General features: G+C 39.2%; 1 protein-coding gene across 1 annotated transcript in view; it reads right to left on the reverse strand.

The window, feature by feature from the left end:
- Window positions 1-25,909, reverse strand: part of DENND2C (DENN domain containing 2C) — an 86,811-nt gene that overhangs the window by 29,736 nt on the left and 31,166 nt on the right. The window contains exons 2-5 of the mRNA XM_072644421.1: window positions 4,753-5,764; window positions 4,010-4,146; window positions 3,349-3,461; window positions 2,840-3,010 (exon numbers count right to left, since the gene is read on the reverse strand). Of these exons, the coding sequence (XP_072500522.1) occupies window positions 2,840-3,010; window positions 3,349-3,461; window positions 4,010-4,146; window positions 4,753-5,588 (1,257 nt within the window). The 5' untranslated portion in view covers window positions 5,589-5,764. The remainder of the gene's footprint in view (window positions 1-2,839; window positions 3,011-3,348; window positions 3,462-4,009; window positions 4,147-4,752; window positions 5,765-25,909) is intronic.

Raw genomic sequence — 25,909 nt, forward strand, 5'->3', positions numbered from 1 at the left:
GTAATACTATGTATTTTGTCTTATGCATCTAAAAGCCATTTTTCTGATAATGGGTCCAGAGGTTGCACCATTCTGGCAAAACAAAAAAGTTTTAAGAACTTTTTCTTTAAAACCTCAATAGTAACGGGAGGAATCATTCACATTTACAGGGCCTTTGAACAGTCACAAAACACTTTGCTCACAGCAAACTGTACATAGACAGCACAAGAATTATTTATCTCCATTTTGCAAATGAGGAAACTGAGGTTCCTAGAAGTGAAGGGACTTGCTTCTGGTCACACAATTAGGGACCGTAGGAGTCAGGGTTAAAAACCACATCCCTCTTGACTTCAAGTCCAGTACCTATCATCCTATTATTTGATCACACTCTTAAGTCGCATAAAGGACTTGAAAAGAGAAACATATTTAAAAAGCTGAAAGGCCAACATGGAAATCATCAAAGGCTGTTAAAGTACTCTGGAAGTGTGAATTAATCTCATTAATAATAATGAACTTTCCTATCTTGGATAAATAATGACTAAAGATCAAGGCCTGCAGGTACAGGGTTAAAAAAAGTATAATGATTATTTACAGGCATTTGAGGGAGAAGAGCTACTTTACTTTTCTACAAAAGTAAAAAGAGGAAATTAGATAATAAAAATTAAAATGTAGGTTAAAAGCTGGGAAGAGAAAACCCCTAACCACCTTGATAAAAAGAGGTTGTGCGTGTTAGAATATTCTCCCTAAAATATGATGGAAACCATATTGCTCTAGATGCTTGAACTAATAAACACTACAAAGCACTAGAAAATTTATTGTAGCCAATAATTCCAGCCAGGCTGCTCTCCAATCCACAGCAGGGAAGAGAAAGTAAGGGTGGGGAAGAGGCATATGGACTAGATCAGTGATTTTCAAACTGTGAGGCCAGTTTCTCTTCCAGGGAAGGCTCCAGTCAACACAGTCAGCACACCAAATGCTATCCTTAAGGAATGCTACTCCCGAGAATGCTCCAAAGTCAAAGTCTCTACTACCATGGGGCATCCTGAAAGGATTCAATCTCCAGGCAGGGCTTCAGGTAAGACTATTATTAACCATCCACTCGTGCCCACCTCCAAATACTTTCATCACTGTTTTTTCTCATTCCTACTTTTTTTCAAGAAAGTTTTCTGGTTAGGCTAAAGGAAGAATGAACCTATTCCTTTTCAGGCAGACTGAAACTCAGTAACTCCAAGTAGTTAACTTTGAAGCACAATATTAATGACACTGTCATAATGATTTTTACTTATTAGGGTGTCAAGTGGCAGCAGTGTAGAGGAGCATAAGAACCTAATCGGATTAGGCCTACAGGCCAAGAGGGTGAAGCTGAAATGCTTTCACACATTTCCGCTCTTCATCCGGTGAACACATGGCTGGTGGCTTCTGGGTTGTGTAGGAGGCCACTTTGTTATCTCAGCATGGTGAGCACAACAGGCAAAGATGCTTTTAGGGTTCTTGGCACTCTTATTAAAGCCTTCAATTTACAAACATTTCTCAACATTAAGGCAAGGGTGAAGCGCTCAAGAGAGTATTTGCTAAAAGAAAAAAAAAAAAAGACCCAACCCCCCCTCCCAGTTCTTTGGAATTCTCTGAACCCTGCATGTCCTTAACTCTTTCACAGACTGAGGAGGGAGTGGCAGGAAACATCAGAAGAATTAAGGCAATTAGGAAACGAGATCATTCCCACTGAGCCAATCACAGGTCACTGAGCCAAGAAACAGCTGTTATTTTTTTTTAAAACATTAAAGTCAGCAATACAGATGAATGTCAGATGAATGTGCTAGGGGTACTTCAGTTATTTTAGGTCACCTATGGGACCCTCCTCAAAATCATGTTTTTAGCTAACTGAAAGAAATGTTCCATTTCAGTTAGAGGCGAATGAAAGGAAAGATCCAATTTTTTTCCCATCCAGGTTCACAGACCACCTGAAATTGATCCACAGACCCTTTAGGGGTCCATGGACCTCAAGTAAAAACTCCTGAACCAGAACTAACTCACAGAGAATTGAGACAACAAGCTGATAAAGTGGTCAGAATTCTGAGGTACTACATGGCTTTATAACAAAAGCTTTAATTACAAATTTCAAAAGCACTGAGAAATTCAAAGTGTTTATAAAATAGAATGGTTTCTTATCGCTTCTTATGTGAAGATATTTGTCCCATTGGTAACCCCTACCTTGTTGGTGTTTCTTTTAAAAGGGCTGCTGGGAGCTGGGGCCTTATCACTGATATGCTTAGTGCCAATACTTATGATACCAGCAGGACTAGTCTAGAAGATTTAACAGCCACCATTCACTAACCTTCCTCTTTTAAAGAAAAAACATTTTCTCCAGACCAAACCTCGTCTAGTTATCACCAGCTCCAAAAGAACTTAAAAAAAAAAACCCAGCAACTCTGCCCTCCTTTCCTCTAAGTTAAATGTGCATTGTTGGAAGTATGTTGAATAAAGACATAAAAAGCTATCCTCATTTGAGGGATAACAAAAGAAACTAACAGAACAGGAGCTACATAAAGGAAGATTGATGTGTTTCTAATACATAAGACTCCAAACTCTGAGATGGATTTTGGAAAGGCCTCTGATTTTTATATAAACTGAGGTAACTAGAAGGAAAATCTGAGACTTAAAACATCTAAAATAATCCAGATCTGCCAAATACATAAAAGCAGCTTTGCCAAAAGCCACTTATTTGACTCTCCAGCCTTGGCTTCAGGAGGTCAGCTCTAACCCACTATTCATTTTCAGAGACAAGTTTGTTTAATTTTGGTCTTTCATAGAACAATGCTAAAGTGTTAAAGAAGAAGGAAGGTATTAGAATCCTCTTTACCCTGGGGAGGTTTTTTCTTTTCCTGTTTGCAACTTCTCCAGCTCGGAATATTTTCCACTCCGTTAAAGTGACAGGCAAAGTCGTGTCTTTTGTGAGCTTTGAACGTAAATAGGCTTGTGAATTCTTCAATTCCATAGTCTTACGATAGAGGAATGGAGGCTTTGGAGGAAGCTAAAGAAAGGAAAGAAAGATCATTGGTAAAGGGCATAAAACTTGAGTATCCTCCATATGCCTAAAGGATTCCATAAAATGTAATCCAATCCTCTTTAAAATTTTCCAAAGTAAGAATTCTACAGTCTTTCTTGGCAAAAAGAATCATAGGGTTTTGTAATTCTTGGGAAGTCTCCCTCAGTTCCAATTGAGATCCCTCCTACTGCAATTTAAGTATATTCCCAAAGAACCATGTCTCATGGACATGATGAAGACTCTTCTAACCCTTTAGTTTGGATTAAAGAGATGGCTCTAATGTTTCTTACTAGTAGTCAATCCAACCAAATGCTGTCACATACCTTGGGTGGCTTAAAAGTATTTTTAGAGGGTGGCAACTTCCATGTTGAGGGAGCCCTCCACACAGGTATAGGTGTTACTTTAATATCCTCATATGGATTCTCTTTGGCAGGATCTTGAAAAAACATGCAAAAAATTACAGAAAATACCTTTGTTCACAAGTAGTTCACTCCTGTGCTTCTTACAGGGTTGAGTAGGGTGGCTTACACATATATATAAGCAACATTATATATATACACACGTGTATATATATATATATATAAGGCACATTTTAAAGTTTAATCTGCATTATTACTATTTTCTCCATCATTTTCTTAAGTTTTAAATTAACAAGCAATCAAGCCCTGATTTATAGTGTCTGCCAATTTCCACGTGGTCAGAGCTCACACTGAAAATTTAAGAGTTGGCTCTTCAAGGCTGATACTGAGCTGGCTCCACCACATCCCTGCTTCTGATAAATGTAAACAACATACTGTACAAAGCTTATTAACATTCGATTTGGGAGCCTACTAAGGCAGTTGTAAAAATCCAGTACAGAGTGGGGAAAAAATTACATTTGGGAGGTTCAGAACTTTTTCCTTTAGGGCAAGGAATGACTGATTGTGAAAGAAACCACCACCCTACATTTAAGGGCTTTGCCAAATTCATACTGTAGATACCTACATATGATATCCTCATAGATATTGTCCTCTGACTGTGTGTAATAAAGTGCTGATCCAGAGCTTCCTCCAAGTTCTTCATGGATCTTGGGTGAGTTCCGATTCCGAAAGTGCTGGATATCTTCAAACTCAAAGGATTTTCTAAAAGAAGACATATTTCCTAATAATTTTTTTGCCCAAATCTCATCCTCTATAAGCATGGTAAAGATCAAAGAAAAGATGAAATTAACAGAATCAAATCTGAGAGCAAAAGTGTTTTCATTAGCAGATGTGTGAAGACCAAGCTAGCTATAGACTTTGGACATACTATGAGAAAATTTTTTTAAACTTTCAAAAAAATTTTATGCAATCACGTTCATTTTTTTTAAAGAATGGTCCAAACCACAGTTTAAAAAAAATTGGAATTAAGTTCTGCATGTTCCACAGAGTAAGCTCAAGTAAGCGCTTTAGCTATACTTTTTTAAAAGCCCAGAGCTGCTAGCCTGGGCTGTTCCCAAGCTAGTACATTAGCTAGTTCCTGTCCTTCCACTTTTTCTTGTTCTACTTATTTTTTTTCTCTCAGGTAATTAAGTGTCAGTGCAATCAAGAGAAGGAAAATGGTACTAAGCCCATTTAGAGGAAATGGAGTTCCCCAACTAAATCAAATACTAAATCAAAACTCAGCGACACAGAGCCTCTGGATATGAAGGGCTATCAGAGCCCATCTAGTTCAACCCATAAACACTTGTAAAATGACTTCAGACAAACCTTTTTGATCTCCTTCTAATTTTTCCACCATATTTCTTTGTTTCAAGACCTGGAGCAGGGGGTACAGGGGGCTCTATGAACAATTTATCCAGAGGCTGCTTTTCACAGTACTCTCTTCTACAGTTATTCTCTTTAAGCGGCATACCATCTGATTCAGATAAATATCTGAATGTCCTACGAGGCTTCGGCAGAGGGTTTATAGAAGGTCCAGCTTCTTGTCCCTCAGGATCAGAGTAAACATTTTCTAAACTTTTTGCTATTCCATTTGGCCTATCCAGAACTCTGAAATTCAGTTCTTTTGCTGGAGAGCCACAGCTTTCTAGGGACAAATTCACAACTTTATCTGGAGGAAGTGCTTCCATTTTCTTCCATAATACTCTTGAGGTATAAAAGTTTCCAGGAGGCAATGTATTCTCTGGATTCAAAACATCATCTTTCCAGCTTTCAATCTGTTTGGCCTGAGGACACACCATATTGGTTTCTGCTTCACTGTTAAGTAAACCTGAATCATATTCATGCCTCTCATTTTCATCCTCACTTTGATCACAGCTTTTGACCTCTTCTTCCCTCAGATCCAGTCCCAGATTTGGAGAGTTAATAGGTCCCAACTTTTTACTCTTTCCCACAGAAGCAGCTGTTGTCTTAGGAAGAACATCACGATGACAGTTGTATCTCACTCCAAAGTCCTTCAGTTGCTGGTGTTCTGGATTCGATCCACCATTAGTCCTTCCTTCCCACTGAGAGATCTTCTGTTTGATGTTCTTGCAATGACTTCTTGACAGTGTCTGGACAGCTGAACGGGAAAAGCCAAGCTCCATATTCCCTGTTGGGTGCATGTCAACTGACTGAATTTTTATAAAGGTTTCATTGCAAGAACTGTTACAGGACTATTATCCTCTTCTCCTTCAGTTGTAATCCCAATGATTGTATTATTTCCATTTCATCTGTAACCTGAAATGGTTTTTAAACAACCTTCTGCAGAAAAATGCCAAGAGCTTGACTTGGAACTGTCCTATTCAAAAGGGAAAGAAAAAAAATGGAATGTAAAACAAACAAACAAAAAAGACTTAAAATTCCCAATTTTAACTACTTTGGTAGTATCTTTCTAATACACTCTACTATGTACTAAGTCCTACTATGATACCTCATTATGGTATAGAGGTATCTCTATACCTCTATACCTAAGGTAACCTCTTACTGGTTCTATTCCAGCACATCCTACCAAGTTGGAAATGCCTCCAGTTCAGACCTGACCGCCCAAGGTCAACCATGTCTGCTGCCCCAGGTCTAGCTAAGTCCAGAGGGGTCAGTCATCAAAATGTATGCTGATAGCAAGCAAATGACTTTGGCCAAGGCAATTCACAAAGACCATCTGCTATGCTAAAGCAGTGGAAGAATGGCACTGATAAAACCATGGATCTTTGAAAATACTGAAGCACACATCCTTAAATAGTGTACTTGCACTGCATATGTAAAAATGTCCCAATTGCTGTGAAATACTACAATCCCTAAAAGGTATCCCTTGAAAGAGGGTGCCAACAGTATTATGAGAACTTTACCTTTGGCATTTCCCAACATGATGAATGTAGATCAGCATTAATTAAAATAAAAGACCATATAACTTACATACAATAGCTTATAATAATATTCTGTTCTGCACTGTTTTATTCTACACTTAATTGTATATCACTGTAACAGCAAGGACATCGGCATACACAGAAGGGCCTGCTGTACAAATTCTTAGATCTGCTTTTCTAAAAGGAAAGCAACTTTTGAGGAGTCAATCTACTTTAATCAAGCACATATGTCATTCACTTAGTTCAGGGGAAAAAGTCAGCACCCTGAACTTAGAAAATACAGAGAAATAAAAACCAACAGATAGGGCTTCCAACTGTCTGATCGTAAGCAATACGTAAGCAATCATAGATCAACAGATTCAACTGTCTGACCATACATACATAGTTACCAGAGAGAGAAGCACCAACATCTGGTTTTCAAAGCCCAGGGGCTCTTTCATGGCTATCCAGAGTCACATCTGGCCAAACAAACACTTCCAATGAGTAAGCCCCAAAACAAAACCTCACCTCAGGGTATTTATACACTTTTCGGAGCCAGAGGGCAGGACCCTCTGACCCAGTGCCTCAACAGAAATTAACAAGGTATTGAGTCCTAGAAATGGTTGGGAAAGATCTTTAACTCATCCCCCCACCCATCATTAACCTTAAATTACCATTACAATCACTGCTTATTTATTTGTTATATTTCCTCATTGTGTAATTCCATAAGGGCAGGAACATGTCTTACTTATCTTTTCATCTCTCTCTGAGCCTAGCATAGTGCTTTGCATCTGTATAAAGAATTGTTGAATAAATGAAATTTTAATTTCCTGAAACAGGGCACTCTCACTTTTTTTTTTTTTAAGAAACTGGTCCTAAAAGGCTACACAATTAATTTCATCCCTAACTTTTTTTCTCCTAAAATTTTTTGATATTATCATAGATTTGTAACTAAAAGGAGCCTTAGAAGTCATCTTGACTAAAACCTTCATTTTACACAGGAGGTTACAAAACCCAGAAGTTAAAAGTCTTATGTGACAGAGTCAATCCCCAAAATCACACCCAGAAAGGAAAAAACAAAAAGATGTATAAAATTCATCTTAGTGAGTGAAGATTAGGGAAGGAAGGAAACAAGTATTTAGTAAGCATCGACTGTGTGCCAGGTGATGTGCTAAGCACTTTATAAGAATTATCTCGTGTGATCTTCATAACAATCTTGTGAGATAGGTGCCATTATTATTCCCCTTTTACAGTTGAGGAAACTGAGGCAGACAGAAGTTAAGTAATAAAAGTTAATAATAAAACCAGGCACTAAGTTAAGCACTTAACAAAAACCTTGTTTGACTCTCACAACCACCTTGGGAGGCAGGTACTATTTTTATTCCCCTTTTACAGGTGAGGAAACTGAGGCAAACAGAGGTCAAGTGACTTGTCTAAGATACTGATGCTAGTGACAGACTCACAGGTCTTCTTGACTCCAGGCCTATTGCACTATACTATCCTATCCTATCCTACCAGGCCTATTGACTATTGGGTCACCTGGTGGTTGCCTACAAGGACAGTAGAATCAAGCAGGCCAGTCCAGGAGAAAGATCATTGCTATGAGGATTCAGAGATCTACATCTGAGTTCTGGCTTCCACACTTGCTAGCTGTGTGACCATGGGCAAATCACTCAACTTCTTGGAGCTTCAATTTTCTCATCGGTAAAATGGATGTAATGATAATACTTGTGTTCCCAACCTCTGTAAACCTTTAAGTACTGTATAAATTATAAATGTCAGCTCTCATTTTATAACAATTTTATATTTATAAATTTATATTTTATAAAAATAACTTAGCTTGGAGGGTGTCTTGTCAAGTGCTTTTCGGAATTTCTTCATCTTCCACAATGGCTGCTGGTATATCACCCTTTCCACCACTTCCCTTCCCCAAGAGACTATTTTACATGCTTATTGGCCCCTCCTCAGTAGAACATATGTTTCTTGAGGGAAGGAGCTATTTTCATTTTTGTGTTTACACCCCTAACAATGCCTGGTACACAGTAGGTGCTTAATAAATGCTTACTGACTTGAACTGAAAATACATAAATGGAAGGTATGTAACCAGCTGAGTAAGAAGCCAGTTTGGAAGTGGGCTCCCTGGCTGCCCCTCCCATTTTTCCTTCCACGTTAAGATCACTTTAATCCACCATGAAGTTTTATTTCCGTCTTGCCACCAGAGTGACACAGAACCGAAGATCTCAGTGCCCATTAACAGCCTTTCTGTGACCCAAACCTGAACTTCTTACCACACTGCTGCCGCACCCGTGAACCAAAACAGCAAACGAGGCAGAAAAAGAATACTCACAGTGACTCTCATATTCCTTCCTTTCACACAGAGGTCTCACTCAGTCAGGCCCATTAGCCATTTCCTCACATGTAGGATTTGGCTGAAAACTTTCCCCTCCTATCCTGAATGGAGACCTGAGCTCACGTCCTACTGTATACAACTTATAAATAGCAATTGACTCAAAACTTCCTGAGCCACGGGTCATCCTTCCTCGAGCTTTGTCTGTGTGGCCTTGATTAACAGGCAGGAAAGCATCCTGGCCTCTCTTGTCAGAGCAACTGACCATAACTGATAAAAGAACACAAAAAACCACTTGTCATTGTAGGCGCAGCAAATGCTGATGGGAAGGAATTGTAATCAACTTTCCTCTATCCATCCAGGGAAGCCAGTAGGAAAGAGGGTACTTGGCTCGAGGGAAGATGGGATACTGCTAAAAATGAGGCAAAATGAAAACCACGTGGATAGAAGAGGGCATAAAACAATCATACCAGGGTGCACAACTCTTAAGAATATCCTCCTTTGTTCCAGTGTTTTTGATTGGGCTGCTTTTGGAAAGGACATTTTTCTTCATCACCTGTCAGTCTCATAGATGAGTATTTCCCCACAGTTTGGGGGCATTTAATAGCCTGGAAACTTTTTTAAATAGTCTGACTCCCCCAGGCCCTTTACCTTCCTAAGCCTCAGTTTCCCCATCTGTAAAATGGGAACAGTATTTACCTCAAAGGGTTTTTCTAAGGCTGAAATGAGATAAAGTACCTAGAACACTTTGCTAACTTTACACCGCTCCACATCCACGGATATGTAGGTGTTTTACAATGGCTGGAACTAGATTGAGTATTTTGGAAAGAGAAAAAGTAAATAAAATGACTCTTTAGGCTGCCCTGAGAAGAAAAGAATTTTAACTTTAAAATAACCAGAAAATAGCACAGTTCAGGCAAATCCTGCAGAAACCAAAATCTAGCTCTAGTAACATCTCATGTTCAATCTGCAGCCCCCAGCAAAACCTTAAAAGAGACAAGTCAATTATAAATAGTTTTCAACATTAGCCTAGTTTATCCAAAGGAAGTCAAGGCAGGGTGCTGTTGAGGATAATGTGCTGGACTTGGGAGGCAGGAAGACAAGTTCAGTTCCCACTCTGTCATTTAATAGAGGTTATGTGACTCAAACAACTCTCTAGGACTTACTGTAGTTACTATGTCCTAAACTCATTTCTATCTGGGTCAAGGGTCAAGAGAGTTTCCTTCACTTATTCCTGTATTCTCTGGAAATCTTATTGATAAATCTAAATTGTCTGTACCAATGTGTCATACGAATAGGTTAGTTTTATAAAGTTTATTGTTTTATCAGTTTCAGAAAAAAAACCATACTGCCTTACAAAGCTTTTTTTTTGGCCAACGTACAATTTCATACATAGGAAATTCCCAAAGTGGAAACTCTCTCCACCAACGTAAAATGACACTTTCTTTGCAATTTATAATCTTAAAGAGCTGTCGCTTGGGACACAGAGAGGTTAAATCATTTGCTCATGGTCACACAGCCAGGATATGACAGAGGTTATATTCACACTCAAATATTTCTGCCTCCAAGGCCAGTTTTTATCTTCTATCCTGCCTCTGTTTTCTCTTTAAATAAGAGCTAAATCATTGTCTGATGGTAAAGTGGAAGTACAAGACAATTAAAAAAGCAGTTGACCAAAAACCAAGAGACTCCTGGTATTAACTGATTTATTAACTGGTTTTTAAACTGAGGTAAGCCTCTAGATTCTCAGGGCTTGAGGTTGGTTTTATTATCTATAAAATGAGATGAGTGGTTCTCAATTTTTTTCTCAGTGGATTTTCAGTCATTCAAACAAAAGTTCATTGGAGCCCAGCAAGAGAAGTCTTTTTAAATAAATTTCTTTAAATTTGTACTATAATGATACCAGATAACATGAGGTTTTTAAAAATTATATTTTCAAATCAATTCTATTCTGTAAATAATTTTATTTACAAGCAATTTACTGAATGAAGACTGGATCAGTCAATCAATTGACCAGAATTTATTAGGCACTGACTCTGTGTCAGTTGGAGGCAATGAGGTAGCTTAGTGGATAGAGTGCTATCAAATGTGGCCTCAGATACTTCCTAGCTGTGTGACTCTGGGCAAGTCACTTAACCTCTGTTTGCCTTAATCCATTGGGGAAAAAAACAGTAAGCCACTCCAGTATCTTTGCCAAGAAAACCCCACAGAACGTGTTGGCATGGTGTATGGGGCCACAAAGAGTCGCATGTGACTGAACAATGAAAACAAATACACCAGTGTGCTGGGAAATGGAGTAAAAAGAGAAAAAAAGAGAAAACAGATCCTGCCTTCAAGGAGTGTGCATCCTCGTGGAGGAAACAACAGATATATATATACCATCACATGCAAAATGTGGCTTCTGGAAAGAGAACTCCACAGCAATTAGGAGACCAGCCAGAAAGGCCTCCTGAGGGCTCCCCCAGAGTCTAGAATTTAATGAAGAAGAAATGAGCCAATATTGACAAATCCTGCAGCTTCAGAATTATCTATTAGACTGTCAGTTTGTGTTGCTGCGTCACTCTGGGTCTTGGAGGTAGCCAGGCAGTCTAGAGGGTGCAGGTAAGGAGGGAATGCGTTCCAGGCATGGGGTCCAGTCCACTCAAGTGTTGTGGGTTGGCTGGACGATGGAGTATGTGGAGAACATGTCATAAACATGGAAAGGTGGGATAGGGCTAGCTGGTGAAAAGTTTTAAATGCCAGATGAGTTCATAATTGATATTAGCCATTAAAGGGAATCTTTGAAGTTTAATGAGTAGGGGAGAGGGGTGATAAGGTCAGATCTGTACTTTCTGGTGGCTGTGTGGATTGGAATGAGAGAGAGATGAGGCAGGGGGACAAATCTGAAGGCTATGGTGAGGGAGGGGTTAAGCTAGAGTGGGAACTCTGTGAGTACACAAAGGGACAGAGGCAATTTATATGGAAGAGGAAAGGACAAGATCAAGTGATCGACTGGATATATGGGACAAGTGAGAAGGAGGGGTTGGAGATGACACTGAGGCTCCAAAGTTGGGTGTTGGGAAAGATGGCAGAATCCCCAACAGTCACAATCTTAATTTTTTTGGTCACCCTATAATCTCACTGGTATAGAGAATTCCCAGGATGGAAACTCTCTCAACTGATGCATAATGACACTTTCTTGGCAATTTATAATCTTAGAGAGCTGTCACTTAGAATGCTCCTCAAAAGAGGGATGGCACTGTGGGGAAAGATAAGGAACTCTGTTTTGGCCATGTCCTTTTAATATGTCTATTTGACTCCTGGTTTGAAATGTCCAACAGGCCAAAGGTGACACATGCAGCTGAAGCATAGATGAGAGACTGGGGCTGAGATATGTGGACCTGTGAGTCATTTGCACGGAGATGGTAATTAAACTCACAGGAGCTGATGAGGTCACTGAGACAAAGAAGAGAAACTCATGGTATGATTAAACAAATTTCATTTTCTCCTTTACCTACCTAAGCTAATATGGGGGAGGGGAGACGTGGGAAGTTTATTTCATTTTCATGTAAATTCAGGAGTCCTTTTCCTTTGACTTTTTCAATTCGACAAGAAACAGATGCCAGCTTTATTCAATTGTATTCAGTGCTGAGAACAGTGACCAAACGTAAAACGGGAGTTCCTGCCCTCAAGAAACCTAAAATCTAATCGATAATTCTGAAGCCAGAGAATTTGTAAATATTGACCTATTTCACTGATCATTAAATTAAATTTGATCATTAAATGGATGAACATTACCTCAGTAACCTATGCAGTGTTAGTAAAGAGAAAAAAATAGAATATTTTCCCATGATGACTTTGCAATCTAATAAAAATGAAATGTGTACATAAAATTACTTGAGAACATTAATATGCAACAAATCAAGAAGTGTCAAATGATTCAGAAAAGCAGAATGTAGAAGAGCTAAAGGCACGCGTAAAATGACAATCAGGATTCAAAAGGCTGGAGAGAACACTGGACAGATTTTGATGAGATGTAACAGGAATGAATGTAAAGCTTTAGATTCACTTTTCAAAATTAACTTTGCAAATACAAGATGGGGGAATGTGGCTAAATATCAGTACATCTGAAAAAAACAGGATTACTTTTTTTAAAACTAAATTCACAAGCAAGCTCAGTGAGTCAACAGCTGAGGTAGAATCTAAAAAAAGCCAATGCAATCTTGAGGCATAGTTAGTATCCGGGAGTAGGGAGGTGATAGTCTGCTTGGCTCTGATCTGGTCAGGCCACATCTGGAGTTCCGGGTGACACATTTCAGGAAGGATGAGCTGCATGCAGGACCATCATTAGGAATGATTTCTTCTGGGAAAAAGGTTGAGTGAGGTCAGCATTGGGGAAGGGAGGGGTACAGTAACCAGGGGCAGTCAGGGAACAGTCCAACCACGGGTGCTGTCACACCAGGACATGGTAGGGGGCAGGGGGAATGTGGAAGGGTGGAACGGTGACCTAAAAGAATAACACTGTGTCTATGGGACACTGGTAGTGAAAACCCAGAAACGCCTGCTCTGCTTAGTGGTGTGGACTTGCTCAAGAGTTCGAAGGCAATGCAAGAGACTGGGAAGAGAGGCCCCCTGGATATCAGTGCCCTGGCACAAAGCCCTGTCAAACCCCACCCCACCCCCCAGCTGAGTTTTGTTATTTTAGTGGTAGGGAGTACAGCAACCAGGGATGAGGGGTAAGACGGTAAGACAGAGGTTACCAACCTCAGCAGCTTCCCACAGTCCCAGTCAGTCTTGTTCCCAAGCGGATTTGCATGGCAACAAGGGGTATTATGGGGGCTTCACTCTGGCACCTCTAACTCTTCAAACGCAGACCCTTTTCAGTATTTGCTAGAGTCCCCTAGGATGACGTGGAGATGACCCAGACTTCTTAACCAGGAGGATGAGAGTCGTTTGAAGGAATTTTAGACCATAATTTAGATAAAATTTTGGACTCAGGGAGTTGGGAATCACCAGAAGACACGTGTTGAAAAGAGTTGCTCTAGCTCCAAGTGTTCCCTGTTCATACTCATTCTTGATGTGTATCTGGCCATGTATGTTGCATGTGCCTATGTTACTTGCATATTTCCCTCATATACTGATCTTGTGCGAAAATCACTACTGTTGTTGTTTCAGGCATTTTCAGTTGCGTCTGACTCTTCATGACCCATTTGGAGTTTTCTTGGCAAAGATACTGGAGTGGCTTGCCATTTCCTTTTCCAGTTCATTTTACAGATGAGGAAACTGAGGCAAACAGGGTTAAATGACTTACCCAGGATCATATAACTAGTGAGTGTCTGAAGGCAGATTTGAACCCAGGAAAATGAGCGTTCCCTCTTTCATGCCTAGAACTCTATCCGCTGTGCCATCTGGATGCCCTAATGTTCAAGCAAACAAGCATTTATTAAGAATCAATTATGCGCCCGCAACTGTTCTATGGTACTAATGACCTAAATATTGTTTAATATAAAAACTTAGAGGAAAAATAATCATCCCTTTTGTGGAGAAAACAAAAATTATCATTTTATTGGGGATAAAAAATTAGATTTTTAAAAAAGATTTCAAACCAAAAAAAGCACAAAACAAATTAATTTGATTAAAAGTAAAGGATTTTAAACATACACATACACACACACACCCAGAGTGCATCCAAAATAAAAAGGAAAAAAGTACAATAGGAAAAATGCTTGCAGTTGTTATTTTAGAAAAAAAGAAATCTAAAAAATGCAGAATCTGAAAGAAAATGATACAGATTTATGCAATATTTATTTCCCAGTGTATCAATTACCAAAAGCTAAGGACAACTTTTTTTTTAGGGATTACAAATTGTTAGTAATCATTTGAAAACTTCTTCAAATTCTTTAATAATCAGAGAAATACAAATTAGAACTGTGACACCACCTTATTATACCCATGAAATGAATAAAGAGAGTTCAAACCAATAAAATTTAATAGTCAGGGCTGTGGGTAACAGGAATGTTATTACGTTGTTGGCAGAGCTGTGAACTCAACTTAATAAGCATTTATTATGGAGTCACGGACTGAGAGTGAGAAGTGATCTTTAGAGGTCATATATTCCAATGCCCTAATTTTACAGATGAGGAAATCCAAGCCTGGAAGGGGTAAGTGATTTATCCAAAATCATGTAAGTGGTAAGTGGCAGAACCAGAATTTGAACTCAGGTCCTCTGTTTACTAATCCAACAGGTTTTTCCCTATAACATGAATTCATTTTTTAAAATGCACATTTTATTTGCTTATTACCAATTTTATAGCTACCATACAAAATTCAAGGCTCGCTGACTATTTAGATGCCATGCACAAGGCACAATCTTTTGGAAAAGCAATTTTAAAGCGTACAGTGGGAGTTTAGGGCAGCTAGGTGGTTCAGCGTATAGAATGCTGGGTTTCCACGCAGGAAGACATCTTCAAGAGTTCAAATCTGGCCTCAGACACTTACTAGCTATGTGATCCTGGGCAAGTCACTTAGTTCTGTTTGCCTCAGTTTCCTCATCTGTAAAAATGAGCTGAAGAAGAAAATGGCAAACCACTCCAGGATCTTTGCCAAAAAAATTCCAAATGGGGTCATAAAGAGTCGTACACAACTGAAAAATGACAACGCGAGTTACCAAACTGATCCTGTCTCTTAACCCAATAATCCCACTACTAGGTCTAAATGCTAGGATACTCTTTAGAAGAAAAAGACTTGTCTAGATACACGTGTTTGTGATAACACTTTTATTTGTAAAAGACCCAAAACAATTTGTATCCAACAATTCAGGAGCAGCAGAATAAATTGTGGTTTGTTGGCATATAATGAGTATGACAAATGGAACAATTATGTAGAGAGACAGAGACAGAGAGACAGAGACAGAGAGACAGAGACAGGGACAGAGAGAGAGAGAGAGATGAAAAGGAAAGGTCCATGCCAACGTATTATGAGCAATCTGAGGAGCAATAACTGCTTTCATCCAGAGAAGGTAAGAGAAGGTTTCATGGAGGTGACTGTACCTGACTTGGACGCTGAAGCAAGGGAGAAGGTTCAGAAGAAGCCCACGGAGAAGGAAGTCTATTCAGGCACAAGAGAGAACAGAAAGAAGAGGTCCCAGAGATTGGAAATAGTCAAGGATAGAAGGGTTGTGGAAGACAGGCTTAAGATAACACTGTTGGCAAAGTGGTAAATGGTCCAACCATTTTGGAAAGCAATTTGGAATTACGTTAAGAGAATAACCAAAAAATCCAATCCTTTGACCTAGAGATTCCACTCCTATTCACATACCCCAAAGACAGAAAGTTCTTATACATGCCAAAATAGTTAGATCAGCACTTTTTTTGTTGTGACAAAAAACTGGAAATAAAGTAGCTGCTTATCTATTGGGGAAACCCCAATCATAGCACACAGTGCATAGTATCTGACACATAGTAGGTGCTTAATAAATGCTTATTGATTATGGATTGAGTGATGGGTGAATATAATAGAAGTTAGGAGGACTGTGACCTCAAATGGGATCATGGACTTTGCTAACCTTAAAGTGCTATGTAAATGCCAGGAGTTGTTACTATTCTCATCCTATAGCAATAAGGCTTCTTCTCAGGTGAAGTCTTCATTCCCCCCAAATTCTGCTGCATCACTGCTGACCTCAAGCAATGTTTATAGAGCATACAGGAGTGTGCTGATAAATCTTTAACAACCAGGCTCTCAAAAAAAAAAAAAAAAAACAACCCACACAAAAAGGAGCATTTGCATACTTTGAAGTTTAATCTGCATTATTAACATTTTCCTACATCAAGACAACCAACAGAACACTAACTCAAGCTCTGACTGCCAATTTCTGAGGTGTCAATAAATGCTTACACTTAAATTTATCAGTCAGGCTTGAGTCTGTTAGAGCTGGCTTCAGCACCTATGAATATTATTGTGCTATAAGAAACAATGAATATGCAGGACAGGGAGAAGCATGAGAAGATTTATATGAATTGATGCAAAGTAAGGTAAGCTGAAACAAGAAAATAATATGTAGGAGGGCGGAGCCAACATGGCGGAGTAGAAAGACACACATACACAGGGTCTCCCCCCACAGCCCATAAAATACCTGTAGAGAGGGACTCTCAACAAATTTTGGAGGAGCAGAAGTGGAGAACAACAGAGTGGAGGGAATTTCCAGCCCAGGGTGACCTGAAAGGCCCATAGGAAACATCTGTTGCACCAGACATGAAGCAGAGCGCGGAGCCCAGCCCAGCCTTGGCCACGTGGTGGGGCTCATGAAGAGCCCTTGGGGGTGGAATCTCCAGTCCCAGGAGCAGCGGTTCCCAGATCCCTCAACCCACACACACCAAAGGTCAGTGAGGAGGTTTATTCAGCTGGCCAAGAAGGGAGAAGGGCCTTCCATAGCTCTGGCCTTAAGCAGCCGCCACAGAGGCCACGTCAGCAGGTGGCCACGTCGGCAGGTGCAGCAGCCAGACCATTATTAGAGTGTAAAAACCCCTGGAGGCATCAAAGAGCTGAGCCTTGCCTCGGCCCTGTGTGGAGGCCCTAGGAGAGTTGGTCTTTGTCTCACACTGAATGGCTGCTCTGCCCATCCAGCTTATCTGAAAATCAGCCCCCAGTGCTGACTTGGAGGAACTGGAAGCCTGATGGCTGTGGAGAGGAACCTCTGCTAAGATTCTGGGCACAAAAATCCCTCTCTGCGTCCAGACCAGTATACCATTGATTGGGCCACCTTGAAGGAACTGATATCTCACAGATTCCCAGAGTATACCCTACTCTTGACAAAGGACCCAAAAGTCAAGGAACTGGTTGGGAAAAATGCCCAAAAAAGGGAAAAAAAATAAGACTATAGAAGGTTACTTTCTTGGTGAACAGATATCCCCTCCCATCCTTTCAGATGAGGAAGAACAATGTTTACCATCTGGGAAAGACATAAAAGTCAAGGCTTCTGTATCCCAAACATCCAAAATAAATATTCAATGGGCTCAGGCCATGGAAGAACTCAAAAAGGATTCTAAAAATCAAGTAAGAGAGGTGGAGGAAAAACTGGGAAGAGAAATGAGAGAGATGCAAGAAAAGCATTAAAAGCAGGTCAACACCTTGCTAAAGGAGACCCAAAAAAATGCTGAAGAAAATAACACCTTGAAAAATAGGCTAACTCAATTGGCAAAAGAGGTTCAAAAAGCCAATGAGGAGAAGAATGCTTTAAAAAGCAGAGTTAACCAAATGGAAAAGGAGATTCAAAAGCTCACTGAAGAAAATAGTTCTTTCAAAATTAGAATGGCACAGATGGAGGCTAATGACTTTATGCAAAACCAAGAAATCACAGAACAAAGAGAGAAGAATGGAAAAATGGAAGATAATGTGAAATATCTCATTGGAAAAACAACTGACCTGGAAAAGAGATCCAGGAGAGACAATTTAAAAATTATGGGACTACATGAAAGCCATGATCAAAAGAAGAGCCTAGACCTCACCTTTTATGAAATTATCAAGGAAAACTGCCCTGATATTCTAGAATCAGGGGGCAAAATAAATATTAAAAGAATCCACCAATCACCTCCTGAAAGAGATCCAAAAAGAGAAACTCCAAGGAACATTGTGGCCAAATTCCAGAGTTCCATGGTGAAGGAGAAAATATTGCAAGCAGCTAGAAAGAAACAATTCAAGTATTGTGGAAATACAATCAGGATAACACAGGATCTAGCGGCTTCTACATTAAGGGATTGAAGGGCGTGGAATAGGATATTCCAGAAGTCAAAGGAACTAGGACTAAAACCAAGAATCACCTACCCAGCAAAACTGAGTATAATACTTCAGGGGAAAAATTGGTCTTTCAATGAAATAAAGGACTTTCAAGCATGCTTGATGAAAAGACCAGAACTGAAAATAAAATCTGACTTTCAAACACAAGAACGAACAGAAGCATGAAAAGGTAAACAGCAAAGAGAAGTCATAAGGGCCTTACTAAAGTTGAACTGTTTACGTTCCTACATGGAAAGAAAATATTTGTAACTCTTGAAACTTTTTTCAGTATCTGGGTAGTTGGTGGGATTACACATACACACACACACACACACACACACACACAGAAACAGAGACAGAGAGACAGAGAGAGAGAAACAGAGACAGAGAGACAGAGAACACAGGGTGAATTGAATAGGATGGGATCATATCTTAAAATAATGAAATTAAGCAGTGAAAGAGAAATATATTGGGAGGAGAAAGGGAGAAATGGAATGGGGCAAACATATAAACGGCAAGTAAAAGACTTTTCAGTGGAGGGAAAAAGGGGAGAGGTGAGAGAAAAAACATGAAGCTTACTCTCATCACATTTAACTAAAGGAAGGAATAAAATGCACACTCATTTTGGTATAAAACCCTATCTTACAATACAGGAAAGTGGTGGAGAAGGGGATAAGCAGGATGGGGGGGATGATGGAAGGGAGGGCAGAGGGAGGAGGGAGCAATTTGAAGTCAACACTCTTGGCGAGGGACAGGATCAAAAGAGAGAATAGAAGCAATGGGGGGCAGGACAGGATGGAGGGAATTATAGCTAGTCTCACACAACACGACTATTATGGAAGCCATTTGCAAAACTACACAGATATGGCCTATATTGAATTGCTTGCCTTCCCAAAGGGGAGAGGTGGGGAGGAAGGGGTGGACAGGGAGGGATGGGGAGAAGCTGGTACTCAAAATTTTAGGAACAAGTATTGAGTATTGTTCTTGCAACTAGGAAATAAAAAATACAGGAAATGGGGTATAGAAATTTATCTTGCCCTTCAGGACAAAAGAGAAGATGGGGATAAGGGAAGGGAGGGATGTTAGAAGGGAGGACAGATTGGTGATAGGGGTAATCAGAATGCTCAGAGTTTTGGGGTGGGGGGAGGGGAGAAATGGGGAGAAAATTTGGAACCCAAAATTTTGTGGAAATGAATGTTGAAAACTTAAATAAATAAATTTTTTTAAAAAGGAAAATAATATGTACTACATAATGTACAATAGAACAAAATAAAACAAAAAAAAATGAAACTATCACATAATTATAATAAGCAAGCTGAACCTCAGAAGAAATGAGAAAACATATTTCTTCCCCCTGCCCCCCTTTTTTTAACAGCGATTGGGGTGTCTATGTGTGAGAAACACTACATTTATTGTCAGACCTAACTGATATGTTTGTTAGAAGGCATGGCTTTTGGATAGTTAATGGAGAAGAGACGCATTGGAACTGAAGGTAATATGAAAATAAATCAATACAAATGTTAAAACTGAAGAAAGTCAGAAAGAAAAAAGGAAGAAAGAGCAAGAAAGGAAGGAGGAAAGGAAGAAAGAAGGCAGGAAGACAAGAAAAAAGGGAGGAAGAAAAAGGAGTAATAAAACTTCATGTAAATGTGGTGGGGCATCCCACGAGAACTATCTTTCTTGGTTCCCTTTGGAATGAATGATGGAAAATCTCCCTAGAGTCACAAATATATGGGGAAACCAACATCCCCTCCCTCAAAACACATCGCTTGATTCCTCAGTACCTATAACCCTTGGAGACTGTCAAGAATGCATTCCCTTGTGAGAGTGTTCCTTACTTTATTTAGCTGGGACTTTATCTTGCTCCAGAGCAGAAAGTTCATTTACTCCTCTGTATTTTTTAATCTACTGTAATCTATATGACTTCCCCAATTTCTTTTTACTATTTATTCTGACAAATGGGTTTGTTCGGGTGTGTGTGTGTGTGTGTGTGTGTGTGTGTGTGTGTGTGTGTGTGCACGTGTGTGTGTGTGTGTGCACGTGTGTGCATACCAAGAGGTTTTGGGGAGGTCAGTAGGCTGGTGAGTGAAAGCTGTTATCATCCTCTTTAGATGGATAAGGGAAAGTAGAATTTATTCTGAACCCCTAAAAGGAGAACTACAGATCCCTAGATTACAAACATTTTGAGGTGTAGTAGCTAGATCTAATTCTAACCCAATATTCTTCCTGAAGGTAAAATAATGAAGGAATGAATGTCCTTCTGTTCTCGAAAGGCAGAAATTGCAGTAACCCTTAGAGAGGGTGGGTCAGATCCCAGATCATATCTATCTAAATATATCCATCACACATATAGGTCAGCCATTCTATATTAGAGGGCCTATCTATCTACATTACTTACAAGACTTAGAATTGTGATAATCCAATATAATAATCCCACACTTAGAAACTACAATTATTCACCTTTTGACTGACAAGGATTATCCCTGAAAGAAATACCAAGAGCCAAGTGGGCAAAGAGTTATTTTTAAGTAATAAATGAATTCAAAGTTTTTCACGAAAAAGAATACACTGAAAACAATAGTGTTTCCAGCAAAGAGCCTTTTTTTTTCTGTTTCAGAAGTTACACTGAGATGCATAAAACCTCTTTCTTGAGGTTCTACTCCAGGAGTGGGGGGACCTGCGGCCCCGAGGGCACATGTACAGCTGTACTTGAGGACCTAGAGGGCCACGTGTGACCTTGAGGATGCAGGTTCCCCACTCCTGTATTCACTGCCATTAATTTTTTCTAATATTTTTTGGAATATAAATTTATACAAGAAAAACACTATGCAAAAGGATACCCATCTAGGAGTCTTGAAGTTTCTTTTAACAGGTAAACAGAATCAAGCTTAGTCCATTCTAAGCAGGCACAAACATCACAATGAGACTGTCTCTGGGAGGCAGAAAAAATCTTAATGATTAATTTTCTAAACCAATCCTACACCACCAGAGAAAGTTTCTGCTCAACATGGTATTTGAGTTGATCCAATGACTATTTAACAGGGAGAAAATCAGATATCTGATATACCAAAGTGAAAGGTAAATAAGCTTTTAAATTTTTTTTAAAAAATAAGCTTTTATTGGTATCTTTTTCTTTACATGACTATACTTTTTACTAGTATCCTTCCCCTTCCCTCTCCCAAAGAACTATCCCACGTACTAAATCATATATTTTTAGACATAAAAAAGAAAAGGAAAAATCAGTATAACTGATCAATCTATAGAAAAAGCATGGAAATATATGCCCAACGTACTACACTTATGGCACCTCGACAAAGGTAAAGTGAGGGCATCTTCTCATATCTCTTCTTTTGAGCCATGCTTGCTCTTTGTAATTTTGCAATATTCACTCTAAATTTTTTTTGGTGGTGTCCTTTTCATCTGCATTATCATAGTTATTGTTTATACTGTCTTCTTGGCTCTGCTCACTTAGTTCTACATCATTTCACTCGATTCTTCCCATGCTTCTCTATGCTCATCACATTTGGCATTTCTTAGAGTACAGTGACATTCCATTTCATTAATGGGCCACAATTTGTCTAGTCATTCCCCAGTTCATGGCCATCAACTCTGTTTACAATTGTTTGCTATCACCAAAGTGCTGCTAAAAAATATTTTGAAACGTTTAGATTTAAGATGACTCACATTTGTTCATTTTACATGCAATAATTAATGTTAATGAGAAAACCATCCATAAAACTAACAAAAATCTGCAGCACTTCTTTGTTAAATGCTTGTGATGATCAATTTCAATTTGGTTTCACTTTGTCAAAGCCTGAGAGCACTGAAAGCATTTTTTGATGCAAAAAAAAAATCCCTTTAGGACTTCATTTTCTGAAGCCAAAGATCCGAGAGAAAATAGTGCCAATATTATTTCAAGAACCAAATTTTCTTCACTGCTTGGGTCAAACCCACCCAGTCACCTTTGGATGAATGACCTCACCAGCACTGGTATTTGTGACTGTATATTCATGGATATCTGATGCTAAAAAATAGAGACTAAAACACTAGGGAGACTCTTACTTTTGAGGTCTTGTTAACCTTCCACAGAAAATCTTTTACTTTGCTTTCAAAGGTTATTTAAATATATTATTACATGCTGTTGTTGTTTGATTGCTTCAGTCATGTCTGACTCTTCATGACCCTATCTGGGGTTTTCTTGGCAGAGACAATGGAGTGGTTTGCCATTTCCTCCTCCAGCTCATTTTGCAGGGTTAAATGACTTTCCCAGGGTCACACAGCTAGGAAGGATCTGAAGCCAGATGTAAATTCATGAAGATGAGTCTTCTCCATGTTCAGCACTCTATCCACTATACCATCCAGCTGTCCATAATAGAACGTAACATGTAAATTCCTTGATAGGTCATGGATCTCATGAACTTGAAGGAACTCCATATTTGTCATGAATTTTAGGACTCTTGCTTGTCAGGTAGTGATTAAAGCTTGGTAAAGGTGTCTAAGTTACATTCCTCCTCCTGAAGTCAAACCAACATTCAGGGTTGGCCACTAGAGAACCAGTCATCCTTCCTGGAACAAGTTTTAGGTCATGCGATGTAGAACAGGTTGTCACACACTGACATTCTGACATATTTGATCAATCAAATCTCTTCTTTAGTGAGAGGAAAAATATTCTATTTAATTGTAGGTTTGCAGCAAAACCACCAATTTCAAGTTTGGTGCCAGGATGTTTATCAGGAGTAAATAAGTGCCCATAGGATTCCAATTATTCTACTGTAGGAAAGACCACAGCAAAATGGAAGTGGGAAATAACAATAGGTAGCATTTCTATAAAGCTCCGAGCCTTACAAAACACTTGATCAATATTATCTCATTTTATCCTTACAGCAAACCTGTGAGGGAAGGGTTATGATTATTCCCATTTTCCAGATGAGGAAACTGAAGAAGACAGAGGTAAAGTCACATAGCTAGCTGGTGAGCGTCTAAGGCTACATCTGAACTCAGGTCTTTCTGACTTCTGGCCTGGTGCTCTATCCATGACTATTAAGAGTCATCAAGGTGGCATGTTTCAGGACAGAGATAATACTGAAGTTAAAAATTTATATAAAAGATGGCTAAAGCTCTCCATAGAAAAATATAAAATTCCTGTAAAATATAGAGGGTCATTACCATTCAAATACTGTCCTTTGACAGAATATCACCAGCCTCCCTCTCATCAGTTTGAGAGAAATGATAAAATTTAATGCAAATTTAAATACACTGGCATAATGAAGTAGTAAATATATACACTTACTTTACACACAGTTCCACATAAGTATGGTTATCCAATTCTCTAATCCACAGTAGAATACACTGAAGAGATAGAGGGCTCTTCTACAGGCAATATAACAGAACCCTGGCTATCTGGGATACTCCAGGTACAAAGTATTGTGGAAGGTTCAATTTTCCAGGTAGTTAGAGACAACATGGCCTAGTGGAAGGGATGATGAACTTGGAATCACAGGAGATCTGGATCTGAAGAATGCCCTTGACCTTAGCTATGTGACCTTGGACAAGTCAGGACCTCTTTTAGTCTCAATTTCCTCCCCTGTAAAATGGGGATAATGCCTGTGGCACTTACTTTACAAGGTCATTGTGGGGATCAAATAAGATCAGGTCTGTAAAGGGCCTTGAAAATCTAAAAGCATGATATGAGTGCTAATTATTATCACACCTAAAAACTTATTAAGTACCAAAGTTTTGAAAAATGCTAACTATTCTAGGTGGATGTTGTTCTAAAACATATCACACCATTATCCTGCCTTCTAAAATAATGTAATTTGCACTTTTCTTTATGACCCAGGACCATTATTTTGAACATCCATTACTATATTAAGCTGCAAAGGGTAGTGATGACCTCAAGGGTTTAATGTATACATAATACATACGGGTGCATACATAGATATTTCTATATACTCTACAGATATGTATGCTGTTGTTCCTCAGTCATTTCAGTTGTGTCTGACTCTTCATGACCCCATTTGGGGTTTTCTTGGCAGATACTGGAGTGGTCCACCATTTCCTTTTCCTGCTCATTTGACAGATAAAGAAACTGACGCTAACAAGGTTAAGTGACTGGCCCAGGGTCACATAGCTAGTAAGTGCCTGAGGCTGGAAGTGAACTCAAGTCTTCCCGAATCCAGGCCCAGCACTCTATTCACTGTATCACCTCACTAGTGGTATATATATACGTATATACATACATGTATATACACATACATATATACATATACATGTGTATATATGTGTATATGTACATACATGTACATATGTATATATTAGTATAGAATACTAATGAATTAATATAAGTATAATTATGAACTATATGTAGTATGTATAGGTATATATGCACATATACATACATACACAAACATGTATGAGTATGTGTGTATTTGTCTGTTATTACACTAAATGGCCCGAGTGGTCTATGCTTTTTGGAATCTCTATGTATGCCTTTTTTCCATTTATAAGTTGTCATTTTAGTCCTGCCTGCAGTATCTATCTCCCCTCCCTAATTTACTGTTTCTGATTTGCTGTGGGTTGTGCTATCAGCTAATCAGGCTTGCTACAAATGCATGGAGAATATGAGTACTTATTCTTCCTAAGGACCTGAGGGATCTCCTTCCATCTTTTATACTGATTTTTAATTTCAGCATAACTTTTATCCAGTGATGAGCATAGTACCTAGCACACATCAGGCCCTTAATAAATGCTGGCTGACTTCACAATTGACGAGATAAAAGGAAAGTATAGGGTCTTCAGTGGATGAACTAGAGTACCTATTTTGGTGGCTGAGAGGCATTTTTGCTTACTTAACAACTCATTCAGTAAATATGTATTGAACATCTATGATGTTCAAGGCACTGTGCCAGGCATAGTAGGGGATACACAGACCATTTCCTCTTGGACTTTACCATCTGAAAAGGATCATTAGATATTGGTGGTGCAGTGGATAGAGCACCAGTGCAGGAGTCAGGAGGACCAGAGTTCAAATCTCACCTCAGACACTTGACACTCACTAGCTGTGTGACCTTGGGCAAGTCACTTAACCCCAATTGCCTCATCCTGGGTCATCTCGAGTCATCCTGATGAATATCTGGTCACTGGATTCAGATGCCTCTAGAGGAGAAGTGAGGCTGGTGACCTGCACAGCCCTCCTTCACTCAAAGCAAAGTGAAGTGCAAGTCATGTCATCATTTCTCTGATGGCATGGTCTTCTTCGGCAATGAAGGACAAACACACACACACTCCAATAACTCATCCTCATTTGAGGATGATCCTGAGCTTTTAACAGACCTACCAACTTAAAAAAGTTTTGGGCCTAGGTTTGGTGTAGCCTTAGACAATGTGCTAACCAAGGACCATTCTGCAATTTGAATAAACTCTTCCCCAATCCTGCAAGGTCCCTTTCCTCTTCTTCAATGACAGTCAAAGTAAACAATAAGTCAGAAGAAAAGGCAAAGAAGAG

This window comes from Notamacropus eugenii, chromosome 2 (genome assembly GCF_028372415.1).
Source record: "Notamacropus eugenii isolate mMacEug1 chromosome 2, mMacEug1.pri_v2, whole genome shotgun sequence".
Taxonomy (NCBI): domain Eukaryota; kingdom Metazoa; phylum Chordata; class Mammalia; order Diprotodontia; family Macropodidae; genus Notamacropus; species Notamacropus eugenii.